Source organism: Physeter macrocephalus, chromosome 21 (assembly GCF_002837175.3).
Source record: "Physeter macrocephalus isolate SW-GA chromosome 21, ASM283717v5, whole genome shotgun sequence".
Classification (NCBI taxonomy): domain Eukaryota; kingdom Metazoa; phylum Chordata; class Mammalia; order Artiodactyla; family Physeteridae; genus Physeter; species Physeter macrocephalus.
This window is the reverse complement of record NC_041234.1, coordinates 105,042,036-105,062,811: the sequence shown is the minus strand read 5'-3', so window position 1 is coordinate 105,062,811 and position 20,776 is coordinate 105,042,036. Positions and strand designations below refer to the sequence as shown.

General features: G+C 44.5%; 1 protein-coding gene across 2 annotated transcripts in view; it reads left to right on the top strand.

Annotated features, from left to right (window-relative positions):
* GPC3 (glypican 3) overlaps nt 1-20,776 on the top strand; it is a 457,215-nt gene that overhangs the window by 302,320 nt on the left and 134,119 nt on the right. For both annotated transcript variants that reach the window (XM_024128233.2, XM_024128234.3), the window contains exon 5: nt 276-401. In XM_024128233.2, the coding sequence (XP_023984001.1) occupies nt 276-401 (126 nt within the window). The remainder of the gene's footprint in view (nt 1-275; nt 402-20,776) is intronic.

Here is a 20,776-nt window from a genome sequence, read left to right as displayed (position 1 = left end):
GGCCGCGGAGCGGCTGGGCCCGTGAGCCGTGGCCGCCGGGCCTGTGCGTCCGGAGCCTGCGCTCCGCAACGGGAGAGGCCGCGGCAGTGAGAGGCCCGCGGACCGAAAAAAAAAAAAGCCTAAATTGTGGCCTTGTAGCCAAGAATGTCTTTTTAAATCATTTATTGCTCTAATCAGCCTGGCAGAGCCTTTCTGTCATGCTGATAAGGAAATTAAACTTTCCTCATACTGGGTTTACTTGCATCTTATACACAGATGTTTTGTTTTTCTTTCAGGGAACTAATTCAGAAGTTAAAATCGTTCATCAGCTTCTATAGTGCTTTGCCTGGCTACATCTGCAGCCATAGCCCTGTGGCTGAAAATGACACCCTTTGCTGGAATGGACAAGAACTCGTGGAGAGGTAATCTTTTTCTAATGTTAAATATAGCAGTATTTGAGGAATACTCATCATATGTTCATCTCAGTGTTAGTTATGTCTTCTCTCCATTAATTTCATGAGAAAAATTCTAGAAAAAAACATACACATGAACATCTCTGACATGGCGGATGCCGTCTATAACTTATAGCCCTCATAGAACTTACAAACTTTGAAGCCCATGGAAAACTATGGATTCAGGAACATTTTACAAATTGTAAAGCATAAAACAAGTCTTTTGGGGGGGGGGATGTCTTTGGCTTCTTCCATCTTCTCATTATGTGGGCCCTTATTGATTGATTGATTGATTTGAAGAAATCATATTTGTACTAATAGCTGTTATTTATTGAGAGTAACTACATGTGAAGCACCATGCTAAGTGCTTATATGTATTAACTCTTTTTATCCTTACATCAATCCTATGAAATAGCATTATCTCCCCCGCCCCGTGCCCCATGTTCTAGATGAAGATAGAGGAAAGAAGAAAGGGGAGGGAAGGAGGAGTACCATTTCACAGTATTTTTACGGAAATGTTTAATCATTTGAGTGTTTCTTAGTGTCATCTGTGCTAACATTCGTCATCTCTGAAGAATTTGCTTATCGCTGGAAAGGAAATAATATATGTTCATTTCTTCAGCACATATTTACTGAGCATTTTCTAAGTGCCAGTCATGTCGAAGTGAAAAGAACAGGCAAATTTTCCTGTCCTCAGTGAGCTTTCATTCTAGTGGGCTAATGGTATTCCTAACCTCCATTGCTTTGCATGTGTAAGGAATAGCTTACAATTAAAGAATTAAATCAGGAGGGTAGAATGCTTAGGAAACCATATGGAGTTGATGAACATGCTTTCAAAAATGTCTGTGCAAGGGGTAGCATGTTGTAGAGGAGAATACAGAAGAGACCTGGGTGCAAGTTCTGAATCTTTCACTGACCAGTTGTTTAACCAAGGGCAAGCGACTTAATCCCTCTGAGCCTTAGTTTCCCCATCTAAAAACCGAGATGGTTGGATTAGAGCACCTCTAGCTCCGGCAGTCTGTGTGTTTTATTTCCTTATGGATTTATACATTCATCCATACCTTCACCGTTTGTGTTTGAGATACTATGTGTTAAGCACCAAGGTAGGAGTTAGGGATATGAGGGTGAACAAGATAGGCAAGTTACTTGCTTTGAGGAGCTTACATGCTAGTGGAACCCAATATCCGGACACAGGATAATTAATCATGATGCTAAATGAAATTAATTAGCAATGTAATGTCATGGACAGAGGAAGGCTTTGGAGCCAGATGAACTTGGATTTGCATCTCAGTTCTGTTACTGACTACGTGTGGCCTGGGGTGAGTCACTTCACCTAGAAAGTCTCAAGGTCCTCTTCTGTAAGGAAGGGGCATCTCACAGGGTTGTTGTAACTAGTAGGTGAGGTAAAGCCCCTAGCAGACTGGCAGATAGTGGAAGCTCAGTTCGTGTTACTTCTCTTCTTTCTCCCTTCCCCCACCACCCCTCCTCTTCCCAATGCAAAGTAGAACACATGCCTGAAAACAGCTTGTTTCTCAACTAAGCTTTGTACTGACCTGGAACAATGAGAATGAGGTGCTAATGAGACTGAGGTGGCATGCTACCCTGGAGATAGACTTCTCTGTAGCAAATGTGAATCAGGCTGGAGGGATTAATGGCCCCATGCAGACCACTCTACTCTGGAGAAATGGTGTATCTTTATCACTCTAAAATCTCTATCAGGTACTGAGGAGAATCATGGAAATGTACCTAACTGTTACGACATTCATTTAAATTGTCAAAGGAAAGCAGTTGGTATTTGGCTTTATAAAAAGCAGATGCCTCGGGCTTCCCTGGTGGCGCAGTGGTTGAGAGTCCACCTGCCGATGCAGGGGACGCGGGTTCGTGCCCCGGTCCGGGAGGATCCCACATGCCGCGGAGCGGCTGGGCCCGTGAGCCGTGGCCGCTGAGCCTGCGCGTCCGGAGCCTGTGCTCCGCAACGGGAGAGGCCACAACAGGGAGAGGCCCGCGCACCACCGCAAAAAAAAAAAAAAAAAAGCAGATGCCTTAAAACAGGTGTAAATGATATAATATTTAAAAAGGAAAACGCCCACAGGTCAAATATGTGGTTCTTGCATAAACTTGATGAGAGACCATCCCAATGGCTTACCCACGGGTATATTAAGATGGTGAAAAATGAACAATACCTGAACACTAATTTGTTTTAAGCAGCATATCTTGTAAGCATGGAAATTTTGGTTTATATTTATTTACTAATGTAATCATTCATTTATTTGCTCATTTAACAAATATTTGAGTACCTACTGTGAATCAAGCACTAATATGTTTCCTCATTGTTGTGATTGTTTAGAGCAAATGTTGTAACCCCACTGGATATGTCTTCTGATATATCAGATGATCCAGTTTTAGTTAATTCAAAAGAATTTCTTGTCAGGCAGGCCTGTGTTTTTTTTATTTTTTATTTTTTTTGGCTGTACTGGGTCTTCGTTGCTGCGCACGGGCTTTTCTCTAGTTGCGGCGAGCGGGGGCTGCTCTTCGTTGCAGCGCGTGGGCTTCTCATTGCCGTGGCTTCTCTTGTTGCGGAGCACGGGCTCCAGTAGTTGTGGCACATGGGCTCAGTAGTTGTGGCACGTGGGCTTCAGTAGTTGTGGCACGCAGGCTCTAGAGCGCAGGCTCAGTAGTTCTGGCGCACGGGCTTAGTTGCTCCGTGGCATGTGAGATCTTCCCGCACCAGGGATCAAACCCATGTCCCCTGCATTGGCAGGCGGACTCTCAACCACTGCGCCACCAGGGAAGTCCCGAATTAGTGGGATTTTTAAAAATTGAATTTTACTCATATAAACGACTTCATGTTCGTTATACTTTCATGAAGGATGTTGTCCTGGAACCAAGAAAGTCCTTTTCTATCCAATGGAAGAATCCAAAGCCTGCTAACTTTGAATGAGTCCAAAAGTTAACTAAATGCACTTCTGCACCGTTAAAATAACTCTGTTAAACTTCTTTGTTTAATTTGCTAGCTTTTACTATCTTAGGATATTGAAAATGATAAAATAAAAATAAATATTACAGTGTGGAGGAAAGCCATTACTCCAAACTCTTACTTGTACTTCTGAAAAAAACTATTTTGGGGGGACAACTTTTATTGTTGATATATACTCTGCAGGAATAAAAGAAGGAAGGAAGACAGAGAAGTTGGGAGGAAGGAAGGAAATCAAACGTGTTGGTAGACAGAATAAGGATAGTGTAATCCAGGAAGTGACCCTTCCATGGTTGGCAACCTCGGGTTATAATTAACCTGTACTTTAATCACTGACCTAACGCAACAATGGGACTAGGGAGGGAATAGTGTCGAACTAGATTTTTACAAAATTACTCAATAATATACATTTAATAATATGAAGTTCTGTAGCCTGAGGACATGTGTGCCCTCTATTTGCACCATTTGTGAAGATTAGCTTTGCGCTGCACGTCTCATCTATAGTTAAATCCTGTTTCCAGTGCTTTTCATTTAATTTCTCATTTAATTTAGTCTTAAGTAACAGTTGCCAATTCATATTGTCAAGTGGCTTGTGACTTGGTTGCCTTTATAGGTTGGATTTGTGTTCCTTTGAAAATATTTTACTTTTAGTCAAGAAAATTTATGAAAATCAAGGATCTTGAAAGAGAACAAGACTTGTCAGTGGAGACACCTGATTAAAAAGAAAATATTGACGTCGAAGAAAATATTGATCAATGTCCATGTCAGCTGGGTTATCATAGCTGTTTATACCCTCCTACTATGGACGTACAGATCTTTCAACTTTTAGAGAATCCGACAAGTCATTGTCTCTCTATATAAGGTCATATTTCACAGCCTTTCAATTTTTATCTCTTATGAATAAAATCAGTTGAACTATGCAGGAAAAGAACGTTTTCACAGATCTAGTCTCAGGGAGTACCACATAAGTATCATTTGTCCTTCTCACCTCCCCCTCCCTCCACCACCTCCTCATCTTGGCTGGAGATAAATATTAGCTTCCAGGATTTCACAGAGACATCTTCAAATTAGCAAGCTTGGCTTGTGTGAGGTCTACTCCATCATGAGAGTCACCATGTATCCTACAGGCAAAGATCTCCTACCGTTGCCAAAGGCAGAAAATCCTCCTCCTTTTGCCTTTGTAGAACTACAGCGAATTTCAGTTACAGAATCTCTGAGACCAAGAGAAAAATAAAGGAGCCCATAGAAGTAAGCTAACACTGGGCTTAACAACTAAATGTAGGCTTTGCCTGTATGAAGAGTGAACAAATTAGCAAATACATTCTCAAACACCTTTTTAGGTGGCATTTAGTACATTCACTATGTTGTACAATCATCACCTCTATCTTGTTCCAAGACTTTGTTATCACCCCAGAAGAAACCTTATACCCATTAGTGATCGCTTCCCACTCTCCCCTTCCTCCAGCCCCTGGCAACTAACCAATTCTGGATATTGCATATAAATGGAACCATTCACTTAGCATAATGTTTTTAAGCTTCATCCAAATTGTAGCATGTATCAGCACTTCTTTTCTTCTTATGGCCAAATAATATTTCATTGCATGGGTATAGCACATTTGCTTTATCCAGTCATCAGTTTTCCACCCATTTTTATATTAACCCTGAGCAACTAGTGCTCTCATCGGGCTTTTCCCACCATTTCTGAACCAGCTTGGCTCACCCTTAACCTTGAGGACAGGACAGCCTTCAGGTCTCCCATCCCCATCATACTTGACCACCACCTAAGTGCTAGCCTCTCCTCCACCTGGCTTCATCTCTATATTCCTTTGCAGTTTTTCTCCCCTGAGTCTTTTTTTCTCGGCGCTGTGTGTATAGTCAGCTGGTCTCTCCTGCAGTCCGCATACCTCCTACAGGAGTTTATACTTCCCTACTGACTTTCAGGTTTATCAATTCCACATATACAACTACTTATACTTCGTGGCACGATGCCTCAGTTCCCTCTGTATCCAGTCCTAGCTGGTTTTGTTGCTCCTCTGCCATGTTGCTGTGCTCGATGGGCCTGGATCGAGATGTCAGCCCCAGAATACTGCTGTTATCTTCTGGCTGATAGGTCTGCATGGCCACTTTTGTTCATTATGGATCAGTACCCATTTTGTATTTTCTCAGCATCACTCTGGGACTCTCAGTGGAGTACATGGGGCATCTGGCGTTAGAGAATAAACTCCCTGAGATCCGCAGGGACACATTGCCGTGAAGGTGCGTCCTCTCCCTCCTACGCAGTCTTACCTTCCATTTCACCTGAGAAATGATATACGCACACACTCACTGCAAACTCTCCCTTATTTCCACTGATCAGACAAGTCTTCCAATGTTTATAACGCCTCTCCAGGATTTCTCTGCTTAATTGGAAAGGCAGAAGCAGGAATATACAAAGCAATTATTTTAATTCTCAAGGAGTTTCGTTCTTGTCTCTAAACCTTTTGGATGCTTCAGAAAAGTAGCCTAACGAGACTGTTTTTCTTCTGCTGAGTTGGAGGGATAGACTGTGTCATATCAACAAGTGGGAATGAATGAGAGAACCGTTAACACCCAATTCCTGACACGTACAAAATAATGTTTTTTTAAATGAGATGAACGTAGCACAGGGAGATCAGCTCGGTGCTCTGTGACCATGAGAGGGGTGGGATAGGGAGGGTGGGAGGGAGGGAGATACAAGAGGGAAGAGATATGGGGACATATGTATATGTATAACTGATTCACTTTGTTGTAAAGGAGAAACTAACACACTATTGTAAAACAGTTATACTCCAATAAAGATGTTAAAAAAAAAACAAATAAATGAGATGAACGAAACGGCTGGGTTTTGCCCTATAATGTAGGAAAGGTGAGGGGAAAGAGCCGATTCTGTTTTTATAATGCAGTTATTTCAAGAACACTGTTTTGAGGACTTGAGGTAGGGGAGGGACCAATTTCTAGCACTAGCAAGGTTTTCACTGGTTTAAAGAGCAAAATGGAAAGACCTTCAGGATCTTCAATCTGGTTATGAAGGAATTAATTGAAGAGAAGACCGATGTGTGGAGTGTATACACATTCAGACACACATATGCACTTGCACAGCTCATTCCAATCACATCAGAACAGGCCAGTGATATGCAGCAGTCGCTATATATAGCGCCCATGTTCTCATGCTAAAATAGGTTGTTATTTATTATTTGAGTTTTGTTTGTTAGTTTAGGTTTACGTTGTAGCTTTTCTCCAAAAGGCTCAAGGCAGTGTACGTAGAACTTTGAATATGGGATAGCCAATGAAAACACCAATGGGGAGGCAAATATAAAATAAAAAACAGAGCCAAGAGGAAGTGGGCACAGGAAAGAAAGTAAACGGTGGATCACGGAAATAGTATTGAATGGTATCGAGTCAGGTCCTAAAGTCATTTACTTCTGGACTTGTTTAGGCACAAGTCAGACTAAACTCCTTCTGTAGCCAAGGCTTATAGCTCTTCTCAGCAGCCCCTGTTGTGATGGTCGGAGGGTTAGAAACAGTGGTGCAGCCTTCAATACCCCAGCTCTTCTCACTGCTAGTTCTTCCTTTGCCCCCTATCCTGCAGGAAGCTCTGCTTATGAAAGGCTGGCAGGAGGGAGAGAGGGACAAATAGGGCTTTGTTTTATATATATATATATATATTTTTTTTTTTGACTGGGAAAGTAACTTTATTTTGTTTGGAGCACTGTCTACCTCCACAGCTCTTGGTCCCCTTCAGACATTTTTGGATTTCATTTCGTTCAGTTTTCCTGGAAGCAGAAACATGACACTTCACTTTTTTCTGATTTGAGTGTATGTCCTAGAATGAAAATACTGAGGTATAGCTAGCATGGCAGCTTACATATTCTAACTTGCTTTAGGTAAGTCAAGATTTTTCATGGAAAAGTTTTGAAGGAAAAATAGATTACATAGAAAATGACTTAACTTGGTGTAGCATGAAATATTTGTGTCAGCTGGAGATTTTTTTTATAATCCTGGTAAGGTAAGACAGATAAATTTGGGGTGCGCCCCCATGTAATAATTCCTCTAAGGGCTTAGACTGACATATTTTCCATTATAGATTTATGTCAAAAGTTGTCTTTAGTGACAGCTATTTTTCAGAACCTACTCTATGGCAATACAGTGACATTTATCCCTTAAGATTATAGTGTCACATACAGCAGCTCTACCTGCAGAATTGAGTGAGAAAAACCCAGCTTATCCTACTGACTGACAGCATAATATGGTCTGCCACATTCAGGATGGGCTGTACTTGTCAACTGTCAGGCCTGAAGTAGCAGGAGGAGACATCCTCATGGCTCCACAGTGATGTCTGTAGCCACCTGTTGAAGGCTGGATGGCTTATTCCTGAAGCAGATTGTGTTGTTCTCTTAGTTCTTACACCAGCCCCACCGTGCTCAGTTCGATCATCTCATTATACGGAGAGCATCTGGGGCCTCCGAGGCAGGTCCCAGCATATCCATACCGTCAACAAATCCATATCACCACACAGCTTCCTCTTTGAAATGTGATTCTGAAGGTGGAGTAAGACCCGTCTCCTCTCACTATCACTGCTCTGTGCCCCAGAGCTCTTCTCTTTCTGCTGGGAAGACTTAGGAGACGGGTCCCTGAAGGACTATAATTGCTTTTAAGAAATTATTTATTGAACACATCAGGGCTTTTCTGTCCTTGAAGTATTATTTCTCCTTCCGAGTAGGCGCTTTGGTAGGTCACAGACTGATTTCACTGAGGCTGCCGGTCCTCAAAATATCTTTCAACATCTTCTTTAGGAAAAGCCTCGAGGGCATATGGCCGATCCCGCAGCCTGCAGGTTGTTGGTGTTCAGTGGTACAGACAGTTATAGGGAGAAGACCCCGAGAGGTTAGGATGCGTGAACCAGGTGATCGGTGCATTATCAGGAAGAGTGAGCGCAGTCATTAGAACGATACAGATGGAGATTTTCACCCCGGTTTACACATCGACTCTGTGCTTCTGGCAAGTCATTTAGCATCACGTTCTGTTACCTTGTTTGTTTGTAAGATGGGAGTAACGGCACCTATTGTGCAGGATTGTTGTGAAGCTGTGCGCTGGCCCGTAGGCACTGAATAAATGATAGCTGTTGATGTTATCACGTCATTAGAGTGTGGCCGAGCCGGACAGGTAAAGGTCCAGAGCAAGGGTGAAGAGCTGTAGGCCGTTCTTCCTGTAAAGGTAAACTGGATTCGGGGTCAATAGCTATACGTCTTTTGGAACCAAACTGTTGAATGGGGAGGCTGCTCAGGCAGGGTCATACCATTTGGGATTCACTTGGGGTAAGAGGATAATGATGGGACTCTTTGTTTCTTGTGACACTTAAACGGGCTTTAAGTGGGCTTTCCAGAGAGGCATTCCGGAACTGTTTTAAGTAATGTCAGAATCGTCGATGGGACCCAACACGGTTTTGGCTGTATACATTCTGGTTGATATTTATTTACGAATTTGAAATCTGCCATTGCTTTTTATTCACCCCTCGGAGAGCGTGTAAGGGAGGTGACGAATTGATTGAAGCAAGGCTGCTGGAAGGCACATGTGCCCTGGCCTTTTCCTGGTGAAGTAGACAGTCAGTCCTTGAGTGATAGCAGTGTCACTTCATCAGAACACCTTTGTCTGACACAAACGGAGCACACCTGAAACATTTTCATCCAGGTACTCTGACCCAGAAGTGTTACTTCTGGTAGGTAGTCGCTGAGTATCAAGAAAATGGACTCTTGTGACTCCGAGTCTGAAGGACAGGGAGAGGCCTGTTAGGGAAGCCTCTTTCTTGGGAGCCTCTTGCCGATGGCCCTGCTCTTAGACCCCTCTGGCTGCCTTGTCGTTGGGACTTTTGTGGTTGTGGTTTTCATTTTTCTCCCCTGCAGGCTGCAGGAAATGGTCGGCAGGTGACACTTCTTTACTGCCACTGACCCTAGTTCTTCCCCAAGGGTAAGCTTTTGGGGACTCCATTGAAAGAAACTCAGCTCTCCAGTCTTTTTGCCCTTTCTTCCTATACTTAGGCAAATACGAAATACTGCTTGAGTTTCTCTGATGATTTTTACTGGTAAAGTCAAGCAGTTGGGAGTTAACAAAAAGCACACAGAGGCAAATTGCGCAGTTACGTGGCAGTGGTAAAAAGCCACGGGGTAGAGTGTTTCAGCTCACAACTTTGGGGGTCAGCAAGCCTGGGTTTGGATTTCTGCTCCAGTATGCATCAGCTCTTTGTCTTCTCTGAGCCCGTTTCCACCTCTACACAATGGAGTTAATAATCTCTACTTTTAAAGGATTGTTGAGAGAATTCAGAAACATTGTGAAATACAGAGTATAGTGCCTGGAACACAGTAGGCCCTCAGGAAAGGGTAGCTATTACTGCTGTTATTCAATAAACTAAGCCTGTATCTGATCTACTTTTCTACATTAACACCTAGTAAATGGAGGGCGCCTCACAATTTTCAAAGCTATTTCATACGTGTTTGCTTATTGGAGGCTCACAACAGCCTATGAGGTTGCCAGGGGAGGCATTAATTTCACCATTTCATAAAGGAGAAAACAAAACACAGAGAGTTGAAGTAAACCTGTCCAAAGGCACACAGACATACCATGGGGCAGCTAGATCTGGTACTTAGGTTTGTTACCAGCAAGTATGTTTGTTGGTTCATTTATTGAATTCACTAAAAATGTATGGAGAGTCTACTCTATGGCAGGTACAACTAAGCAATGAGGATATATAGCTAGAAGACACAGTACTTGTCTTCTGGTGGAAGATTAGAGAAGACGTGTAGGCCTTCCTGCCTTCAATGTCTTGTTTTATAGCAAAGGCGGTTTCAGCACTTCCTCCTAGGACTTCTTAACAGTGATTGACTCAGGTAATCTTCCCATTTCACTTACGATAGAAACCGGGAAGGGTCTAGTTGTCCAATGCTCTGAAGTCCTTTCTGTCACCCTTGGATTAACCTTTGTGGAAAAGGAGAGAGGTCATTAAAATCGGTCATGATTTCCCAATTTCTCAAGCCAATGAATTGTGCTTTTTTACGTGAGTTTGGCTTTGATCCTTGGATTTGTCACCTCTGTAAGGAAGTTTCATTTCCCTGTGAGGGAAAATTTATTTTCATTTGTAGCTCCGGTGTCACAGGAGCTTCCTACTTATTGCCTCCAAATATTTTAGGGATCCGCGTGTCAGATGGATCTTAAACCACCCTAGTTTGAGCCATTCATTGGCCCGTTTTGTTCCCTTTCTCACTTCTGGGCGCAGCTTCAGGCCCGGAACTGGGATGAGTCCCTGTTTAATGAGAGCCAGAGTGAGCTGGCCTCACCCGAGGTCAGGGTACACCAGCCTTGAGTTGGAGGGCTGTGTAGGGGGTTACGCTACACAAGAACTCAGGCTGAAAAGCAAATGACCAGGACCATCCTAGAAGGGGCCAGAAAAAGGTACTGTGCTAGCTCACCCCTCCTTATCCTTGAGTCAGTGGCATCTCTTCTGAGGAGCCTGAATCTTCCTGCACCATGCCCTAGTCTGGGTTAAGACCCGCAGCACATAGGTGTCCCTCTGGCACGTCTCCGGTTACACGTCTTCTCTAATCTTCCACCAGAAGACAAGTACTGTGTCTTCTAGCTATATATCCTCATTGCTTAGTTGTACCTGCCATAGAGTAGACTCTCCATACATTTTTAGTGAATTCAATAAATGAACCAACAAACATACTTGCTGGTAACAAACCTAAGTACCAGATCTAGCTGCCCCATGGTATGTCTGTGTGCCTTTGGACAGGTTTACTTCAACTCTCTGTGTTTTGTTTTCTCCTTTATGAAATGGTGAAATTAATGCCTCCCCTGGCAACCTCATAGGCTGTTGTGAGCCTCCAATAAGCAAACACGTATGAAATAGCTTTGAAAATTGTGAGGCGCCCTCCATTTACTAGGTGTTAATGTAGAAAAGTAGATCAGATACAGAGAGAAGTTCTACCACGAATAAATGGAACTATATGTTGGCTAATTAACACAGCATTCCTGGCTGTCTTTATCAACACAGAGCTTTTAGCAGCTTCCCGAGTATCTCTCTCTATGCATCTCTCCAGAAATGTTACTTAACAAAATGTTTTTTCCTTAAGCAAATTCACCTATTCCCACAAATTCTATTTTTAAACAAGTCATAACATGGTGTTGAATAAACCAGTTGACCCCGCATAAGGAAATACTTTGAGGGATTTGTAGCATCAGTTTACATTAATGAAAAGTCTGAGTGACAGACTTTTACAATAAATCCAGCTTTATTACTTGCAAACACATATAAATAACAGTGCTGGGAATAGAACTTGGAGAAGGACAGCCTGCATCGGAGAATCGAAGTGAACAGATAAGAATCATGGATAATGAGGCTATCGCTGTGTGAATGTCCTGCTAAAGACCATCCTCCTCAAACCGGCTAACGTTCCCCTGGTGAAACCCATTTATTGAAGAAACTCTTTTTTTTCCCCCTTCACAGACGCGAAGAAAGTCCTATTAAAACCCCCTTCGCGTGGCTTCTGGATAACACAGCTTTTCCAAACCCCAGTGGATGGCATTTAGCAGTAGTGCTCTGCACTCTAGTTATAACAAATAGCAATTCTGAACAGCAAACACCTTCTGGCCGCTACGGCGATCAGCTTGTTCCAGTTTGCCCAAGACTTCTTCCCAGTTTGGGCACAGAAATTCCCGAGTCCCAGGAAGTTTCTCAGTCTCAGGCAAAGAGGGACAGTTGGTCACCTCCTGGCACCTATGCCCTTAGGAGCTACTAAATATGGGAAAAGGTGCAGTTGTAGGAGGTTTACATTTGGAGGGATGAAGGAGAGCTGGGGAATTGCAGCTCTGTTGGTGTTTCTGCCTTCTCTATTTACATTCTCTTACCTTTTCTTGCCTGAGGCATTCTGTAAACTTCTCTCTTCTCTTCGCCCCCTCCAAATCCGGTCTGAGGGTGCAGTGTAACTTCAGAAAGTAGGACTGAGCAGAGGGGGTATAGCTCAGTGGTAGAGCATTTGACTGCAGAAAGTAGGACTGAAACAGTGAAGGTGCTTAATGATGATAATAGCTAACATTTCTGTGGTGCTTACCATGTGTGAATTAAGTACGTTGATTCTCACCACAGCCTTCTGATCTGGACATGATGATTACCCCCATTTATTGATGAGGTTAACAACAAAAGCCACGGCGCTAGTAAGAGAGAGGGGATCCAAAGTCAGACAGTCTGTGCTCTCTTACCCACCCTACTGCCTGTCAGACGCTTGGCTTCTCTCCTTCATGGGTTCAAAACCCTCCTACCTTCTTCCTGTTCTTGATGGAAACCCTGATCTAAGCTTGTTCTCCTCTCTAGTCCAGCAGACCTGGGATGGGTGTCCTGTCTGGCTTTCCCTGGCCTGTGCTGCTAAATCCTATCCTTTCCTTGGTCTCTCCCCAGTCCAGACCCAGTAAAGTTGCAGTACCTTTCCTGCCTCTTGCACTATGCTTCTGTGCTCTCAGATTTTATCAGGGCCAGAAGGTGGCATCTCCTGGGAGAAAGAGCCGATGACCTCCATTCCATCTCCTCTACACAATATCTCTTATGATGAAGCCATTGCCTGTGTATCCCCTATGGAACTGTGGGGCCCATGCAAGTAGAGACCCTTTAGTCCTAGACTGGAAGTCCAGCCTGGGTCTTAACTCTACCGCGAGCTGGTTTCTGTGACCTTGGGCAAGTCACAGCCCTTCGGCATTTTATTTATAAAATGAAGGAGTTAGGATGACCTCTAAAGCTCTTTCAAGCTCTAACAGGCCATGAGATCCTATGGGCAAGGATATTTGAGGGAGGGAGGAGTCTGAGGGATGCCATAAAGCCGCCTTGGTGACTTTGAATTTCCAGTTCTTTCCCTGATGGCTTCCCAAACAGACCAAAGTGAAAGCCATTCAAAAGGAGCCCCGGGGTGTAATCATTCTCATTAGAAGAGATCCTCCAGGTATCTTTGGGGCTACAGGGGAGCAGGTAGGTTGGCTGTTTGAGATGTTGTCAGAGGTCTCAGTTTCTGATATTGGAGAGTTTGGTGTGAAATTCACATAATTAAACCTTAAAGAGATTGTCTTCCCCCATAGCACCTCACGACCCCAGTGGAGCTTCTGAGCAAAAGCAAGGGAATTCAGTGTCTGTCGCTCCTAATAATAATATTTGACACAAACCACCCAGAATGAAAATTAGAGGCCCTCTAACCACAGAGATATATCATTGAGGGGAGAGATACATCTAGAGGAGTGCCGAGGGCTGAAGGGCCGGTAAGACCAGACGGATACAAAGTGGCTGAGAAAACCCGAGGGAGGGAGAACATTCTCTCTTTTCCGAGACCCTCCGGGCTAGAGAGCTAGGGTAATTTTTGACCTAGTTGTCCTTGTGTGCATTGCTGTGAGCTTTTATTAAGTATTTATGTATGTAGCAGTTTATGTTTCACCAAGTGCTTTACAATCACTTTTATTTGGCTTGGTAAAGTTTTCCTGGAATCCCATCTATTTTACCATCAGGAGAGTCACTTCTGTTTGCTTAGCACCTCCCCGTGTACAGCCTCCCACAATAGGCCACTTGTTCCGGCAGGAGAGCAGGTGCACAGAGTCAAGGAGCAAGCTAAAGGCACCTGCAGCTCCTGGGGCGGTTGGAATGGGGGTGGTTTACACTTCAGTTCACCTTTCCTTCCCTCCGTTATTCTTTAGTTTTATTGCTGGCAACTAGAGAGCGGCAGTGCCAGGCTTGGACCTGCCAAGGGCAGAGCTATTCTGCTAGTCAGACCTTGGCAGTGTGGTAGGCTCTCTCCCCTGTGCTCGTGGCTCTGTTCTGGTTCCTCTGGCCATGCCCACCGTGGCCCCTGTCTTCCACCAGGCAAACACCTGCTGAGTGTGTTTCCTTCTGCTGCCCAGGGCTCTGACTGCAGCTTAGATTCTGGGGCTCTGAGGCTGATTTTAAGAGAAGGCGGCGGAAGTGGCAGCTCCACTTTCTTCAGACCTTTCAGCGTCCTTGGGCACGTCTAACACCTCATTCTTGCTAGTTCCTTCTCCCTCCCATCAGCCACGGTGGCGCTCTGTGCCAGCTCTCTGGGTGTCATGATGTGATGTAGGCTGCTGTGTGTGCCCTCGGCTCGTGAAGTGGTCGAGCTGCACGCTCTCAATCACAAGTTTGCAGGGGAATCCAACACAGTCACTAGTTGAAGATTTCATTTTCTGAGGACCAGATTTGCCAAAGCCAAAACCAGGATCTGGTCCATGAAATACAAACTGGAGATAATGAGCTAGAACATTGGAAAGTTCAGTACCTCCAACTGTCAGGGTTCCGTGGCTGAGCACAGGGCTACGTAGGTGCTTAATAGGTAAAGTGTGGAACAAAGGGTATTTGCATTCTATACTGATGGAAGGCAGCAAGTCCTTTCTCTGACCCCCAAAACTGAGAACCTAGAAATTTCACCATCAGATTTGAAACCCTCTCGAAGTTATTGCCTTGACCATAGCAAATATAACAGATGGGTTAGAAGATTTGTTTTCACAACAGTAAAATCTCATTAAATCAGGCCCAGAAGTGGGCCAAAGTTTACAGTATTGGAAAAGGGCTTGTGATGCAAATTGATGTTACTAGCAGGTGTGTATCTTGGGTGGGCTCAGTGTCGGGGGGGCCCAGTGATTGGTCCCTGGGGATGGGACAGAGGCTGAAGGAGTGGTGCTTGGGCTATGGGAACTCTCCTGTCTGGCTGGCCCAAATGGGAAATGACCCACCACCTCAATACTGATGTTCACTGGGGCACCGGGCAGGAACTCTGCCATTCCCTAGCTAGCCGTTGGTTTCCACAGTGGCGCAGTCTAGCAGGTGGGACACGGGCAGGTTTTCCTGGCAGGGCCCGGACAAAAGTCCAGTGTAAGACAGGTCCTCAGTCACTGGCTGCCGATTTGGGGGGAAGACCCCAGGGGAACAGAATGACAAGAGCTGGGCCGAATAGGTCAGAGTCTCCACCACCGAAGGTGAGCTTCGGGTGAGGTCTTCAGACTCAGTTCAGTTCAGTTCAACAGACGCTTATGGACTGCCTGCTGTGTGCCGGGCACTGGAGAAAGCAGAGGACTGACTCGGGGGTGAATACAAACAAGGAAACCCAGGTGGAGTTCAGGCCGTATGGCCCGGGAAAATATAGCAGGCAAAAGGAAGTCATGCCTGAACATCTGAGATTCACTCCAAAAGCATGAAATACTGGCTCCGAGGAGCAAGACTAATTCCAGAGACTGGGGCCTGATAGGCCAGGCAGCTAAGCTATCACCTTCCTGCCTTTGTCACCATTGGCTCAGGATCTCGGGAGGCCTACTCCTGCACATTGAAGGTTTCAGCGCCTGTAAATGACTGTGGCTAAGACAGGAGAAGCTGACAGCAAAATAGTGGCAGGAATGTTGAGCTTTCTTTTAAAGTATTTCAGCAGTACCCATTCATGTGAAAACAGTTTATCCTTTGCTCATAATCTTTGGCGGTTCATTAAATAAAGTTCAGCAGGACATCCAACGCAACATTTAGGAGGCTTTCCTTTGTGAAACGCAACGCGAGAAGAAGGTTCACAAGTCACACTCTTCCGTTACTCAGACTTTGCCTCTCCCTCAAACTGGTCTTGGGTCAGTGAAGTGTGATTGGAGGTGGACTTCGAGAGTCCTATTCTTCATTTTGAAGATCGCTGCATTAAAGAATAGATGTTTGTTGGAGACCCCACAGGGACCCAGGACAAACAAAGCAGTGTTCCAAAGAGAAAGATTTGAAAAAGTGACTTTTGTGTCACAGAGAGGAGGGATATGAAATGTGGCAGGAAGAGAGGGTGAAAAGGCTTCTGACACCCAAAGTTGATCACTTGGGAACCTTGTCTATCTGCCCCGGGCCACAGGTAAACGATCTCTTCTTCAGTGGGCTAAAATTAATTCTGAACCATTCGAAGTCCTAACCAGTAAGTTCTCCGCCTCAGATGCCCCGTCCCCTGGAAGCTTTGTGAGGACACCTCTGCTCGGTGCTAGCTGCTCACACTTTCTGAAGTCCTCTCAGTGCGGGGATGAGCAGATTTAAAGCTTCCCCTAACTCTTCATTGCAAGGTTTATTCATCCCCTCTCAGGAAATCCTCTTCCAAAGAACATTTATTGAACACCCATTGTGTGTTGGGTGCTTTCACATAGTAATACCAGCCCTCTCATAGATGTGCTGAGCCCACTTCTGAACACTTCACCTCTGTTATCTCAATTTACTAACATTCATTGTATCAACTAATCCTCAAAACAAATGCAGGTGGCATTATCCCCCTTTCACAGATAGGGAAGCTCAAGGTCAGCAGGGTTTAGTTACTTGTCAGAAGTCACACAGTACCAGCTTTTGAACCTATGTCTTGACTCCAAGGCCAGTGCTCATTCCACCACATGACTCAGCCTTTCTAAAATGGATCGTCTTTGCTGTCTCAGTAAACTATGTAGACCAGACTAAATTTTACCTCTTAAAAATAATTATTGATCATTATTTTGAAAATCAGTTACTTTCATACAGTGTTGTCAGGTGTTGAGGTGTGTGACGTGTTCTTTGACCCCCTTCTTCTTGGCTTTTCTTCTGGGGGGAAGTTACAGCTCCAGTCACGTTCCACCAGCAGCGCTGCCAATAAAAATTTGCATGGCTACTGCTTGATCTCTCTGGGGCTCAGTTTGCCCATCTGTAAGGGGAGTGCATTGAACTAAATGATTTCGGGGGTCCTTTCCAACTCAAATATTTTTGAGTTAAAATCTAACTTAAAAAAAAAAACCTAACTTCAAAACAGGTAAAGATCATTTCCTTTTCATTTAACCCCAGTGGGACAAGAAAACGTCTGGTTTTCTGGGCTACTTCTCTGGGCTAGAAGGACTCGGTAAATGAGTTCGGGGTGATTTAGTAATAAATCGCCATCACACACCTTGCTCTGTTACATTTCCACCCCCAATTATTGAGCTTTGAATTACATATTTTTTGTTGTTTTTATAAGCCTTACACTGGATCAAATTCCTTTCCTCCTTGGTATGTTCCCCTCAAGGACACCCCTCAGAGAACCCTTCACCAGCCCTCCTTGCCCTGGCTTAGTATCCTGGCCGCTTGTGGTCAGGGCCCAAAGCCCAGGAAGCAGTTGTCACCAGCGTTCCCACACATCAGGCTCTGCCTATCCCGCAGTTCTCGCAAGAATCACTTTTGCTTCCTTATTTACTTTGCTCTCTCCTTACCTCCAGGCTCCTCTGCAGAGTCTGCCTCTTCAGACAGACATTCAGGGGCTCCCATCTCAGGCATTTTCTCTCTATCTCCCCACCTCTGCAGGAGGCTGCCCCTCACAGCCACAGACTCTTCTCCCTGTGGTGGGTGATATCAACTGCTCAAGCTTTCCTCACCATCTGGAAAATATTCTTTGCTTCTCTAGGTCTAAATGACTTCTTGATTATATTCCAAGACCAATCTTTTAGTCTCTCCTCACAGTGAGGTTTGAAAATACGCTGAAAACAGATTCTAATACAGTTATTCCCTTATATAGGTAATGTCCACCAAATGAGGTGTAAATGGGTTTACATCTCCCTGATTTCTTCTCTGCCTTTTGCTTCCTTTCTGTTGAAATCTGTTTGTAATTTCTGAAAGGCTATTGTTTGAGAATAGAAGTACTTCCTTCTTGGAGTATGATTGTCATATCTGTTTCTAGCACTCTCCTGGCTGAAATTTGCTCTGACGTGGTACTGCTGTACCAACAGTTATGAAAAACATTTTTTAAATATGGGCTTAAATAAATGAGAAGCAAATTGTTGCTTTCTTTATTAAGCATATTTACAAAACTCAGCTATTTCCACCTTTATTTTTCTGATCATTTATGTAAATTAAGACTGCATCTTGGATAGAAAAAGAACATTTTCTTAGGCCTATTAATAAGGGTTTTCTACCCTGTGTTCTAGTTTTTTTATTCATTCATTCATTTTCAGCTGTGTTGGGTCTTCTTCGTTGCTGCGCACAGGCTTTCTCTAGTTGCAGCGAGCAGGGGCTACTCTTGGTGGCGGTGCGCGGGCTTCTCATTGCGATGGCTTCTCGTTGCGGAGCTCGGGCTCTAGGCGCGCGGGCTTCAGTAGTTGTGGCACGTGGGCTCAGTAGCTGTGGTTCGCGGGCTCCAGAGCGCAGGCCCAGTAGTTGTGGCGCACGGGCTTAGCTGTTCCACGGCATGTGGGATCTTCCCGGACCAGGGCTGGAACCCGTGTCCCCTGCATTAGTAGGCGGATTCCCAACCACTGCGCCGCCAAGGAAGTCCCTCTAGTTTGTTTTTAAAGCTATTTACACTCTTTAAATTATCCCATTTTTTCCACAGTGATTGTTGCAGCCAGAGTACTCTCCAAGGAAACAGTCTGATAAATCACTGAGTTTGGGTAAAGGGCTACTTGCAATACTGCAGTCTTTCCATAAGATGGCGCTCTGAGAATGTGAGAGCTGTAACTTATTTGTAGGTCATCTATAACCCCGGCAGGCAGCAACGTGAAATTAAATAATTGGTGGGGGCAGGGGGACAAGTTGGTTTTTCTAAGACTTGCTTTCAAATATTTGCCACTAGTCTAATGCCTAGGAGAAGAAGGAAAGTGAATTTTCTAGGAACTTGTCTCTCCAAAATCAGCAACGTGCGTTTAAGGAACCTTTTAAAGAAGGAATTTCTTCTAAAGGTGGGCGTTATGATACTAACTACTAACTACTTGGGAAAGTCCCTCTCAGGGTCTCAGTTTCTTCATCTACACGATGAGTGGATTGGACAAGATGCACTCTTAAGTGTGCTTCCATTTTGAATGTTCTGTATTTGAATCCACTACACCCGTGCTGCCTCAGCCAGTACAGAGACAGGAAGAAAAGGTTGCCCATTTTACACATGTTTGACTCTGTTCCTCTTCTACAAGTGCTCTCTTTCCTTCAACTGTCCCAAGACCAGCATGCCCAGATGTCCTGTTTTAATTAGGTTCCTTTTCCCTTTACAGCTTTTGCACAGGTTTTCCTCCTCCTCCTCCTCCCCCATCCCTGACCAATCTGCCTGAACAGAGGTATGTCCCCCTTTCACTTCACAAATCAGGTTTGCTTGGTATTAAGGCAGTCATTTTCATGCTAAGCAGATACCACACTGGGTGGGGGAAGGAGACACCACAAGTAGTGCTTAAAGGTGACACTTCTGACGTCACACGTAACATGTCAGTTAAGAAAGGTTTCCATTTAGGAGGTAGGAACTTCTCTCTACTTTTCCTCCTCCACTGGCCAGTATTCGTTGCCAGAACCGTGTTAAAGCTTTAGGAAAAGGCAGTGTTCTGGAGAGAGGACAATTAATCTAATTAGAGATGAGCGTTACTAAGTAGATAACCCATCCTTAAAATCCCGCATGGCCGTCAGTGTCCCCATTCCTGACACTCTAGGCAGTCTGGATGAGGAGACTTGTGGCTGCAGTGGCTCATCCTCATTCGAAGCCTGTCATGAACCATTGTACACCAGTGGCGCAGAGGGAGTGAGTGGAAATGAAATGTTGAATTAATTAATTCATTAATGCAACTCGACAGAGACACCCCTCACTGAGTCCCTCTGGCCTTGAAGCTCGGAGTGTGCATGTTACCTAAAATTCCCTGGGGTTACATCACATATGTTGCATTGCTGCAAGGCAGGGAGACATTCTCCAGCGTTCATTTGCCTATTGTCCTTAGAGATTTCAGATCACCTTTGGTGTTTGTCTAGTGCCAGGTGGTGGTGGTGTATTACTTATTTCTCTAACTTCAATACCTTATCTTTCAAGAATGCAAATATTTCACTGAATAGTGATGCTGTTGGATTTCTGTTGGGGAGAAGAAACTCCATACACAGGGCTCTCCCCAAGGGTTTTTAAAGGGCAAGCCCAGGAATCTGCTGAGTAGTTAAAGACAGCAGTCATTGCAGGCACTGTTGCAAGGCTTGTAGACCATTACCAGTAGCTGGCTAATTGTCTCATACAATGGGGCAGTATGGTGTGGAAACGTCAAATATTTAGTCAGCATGCATTATCTCTAAGGAAGCAATAGCAGCAGAGTGGTTAAGAACAGGGGCAGCTGGACACGGACTCAAAGGTTCAAACTCCAGCTTTGCTATTGACTAGTTGTGTGACCTTGGGCAAGTGGCTTCACTTTGTGCCTCAGCGTTCTCATCTGCCAGAAGGGGCTGATGATAATACTGTCTATCTCATCGGGTTGTTAGGATTAGGTGTGGTGATGCAGGGGTTTTTTTGTTTTGTTTTGTTTTGTTTTGTTTTGTTTTGGTACGCGGGCCTCTCACTGTTGTGGCCTCTCCCGTTGCGGAGCA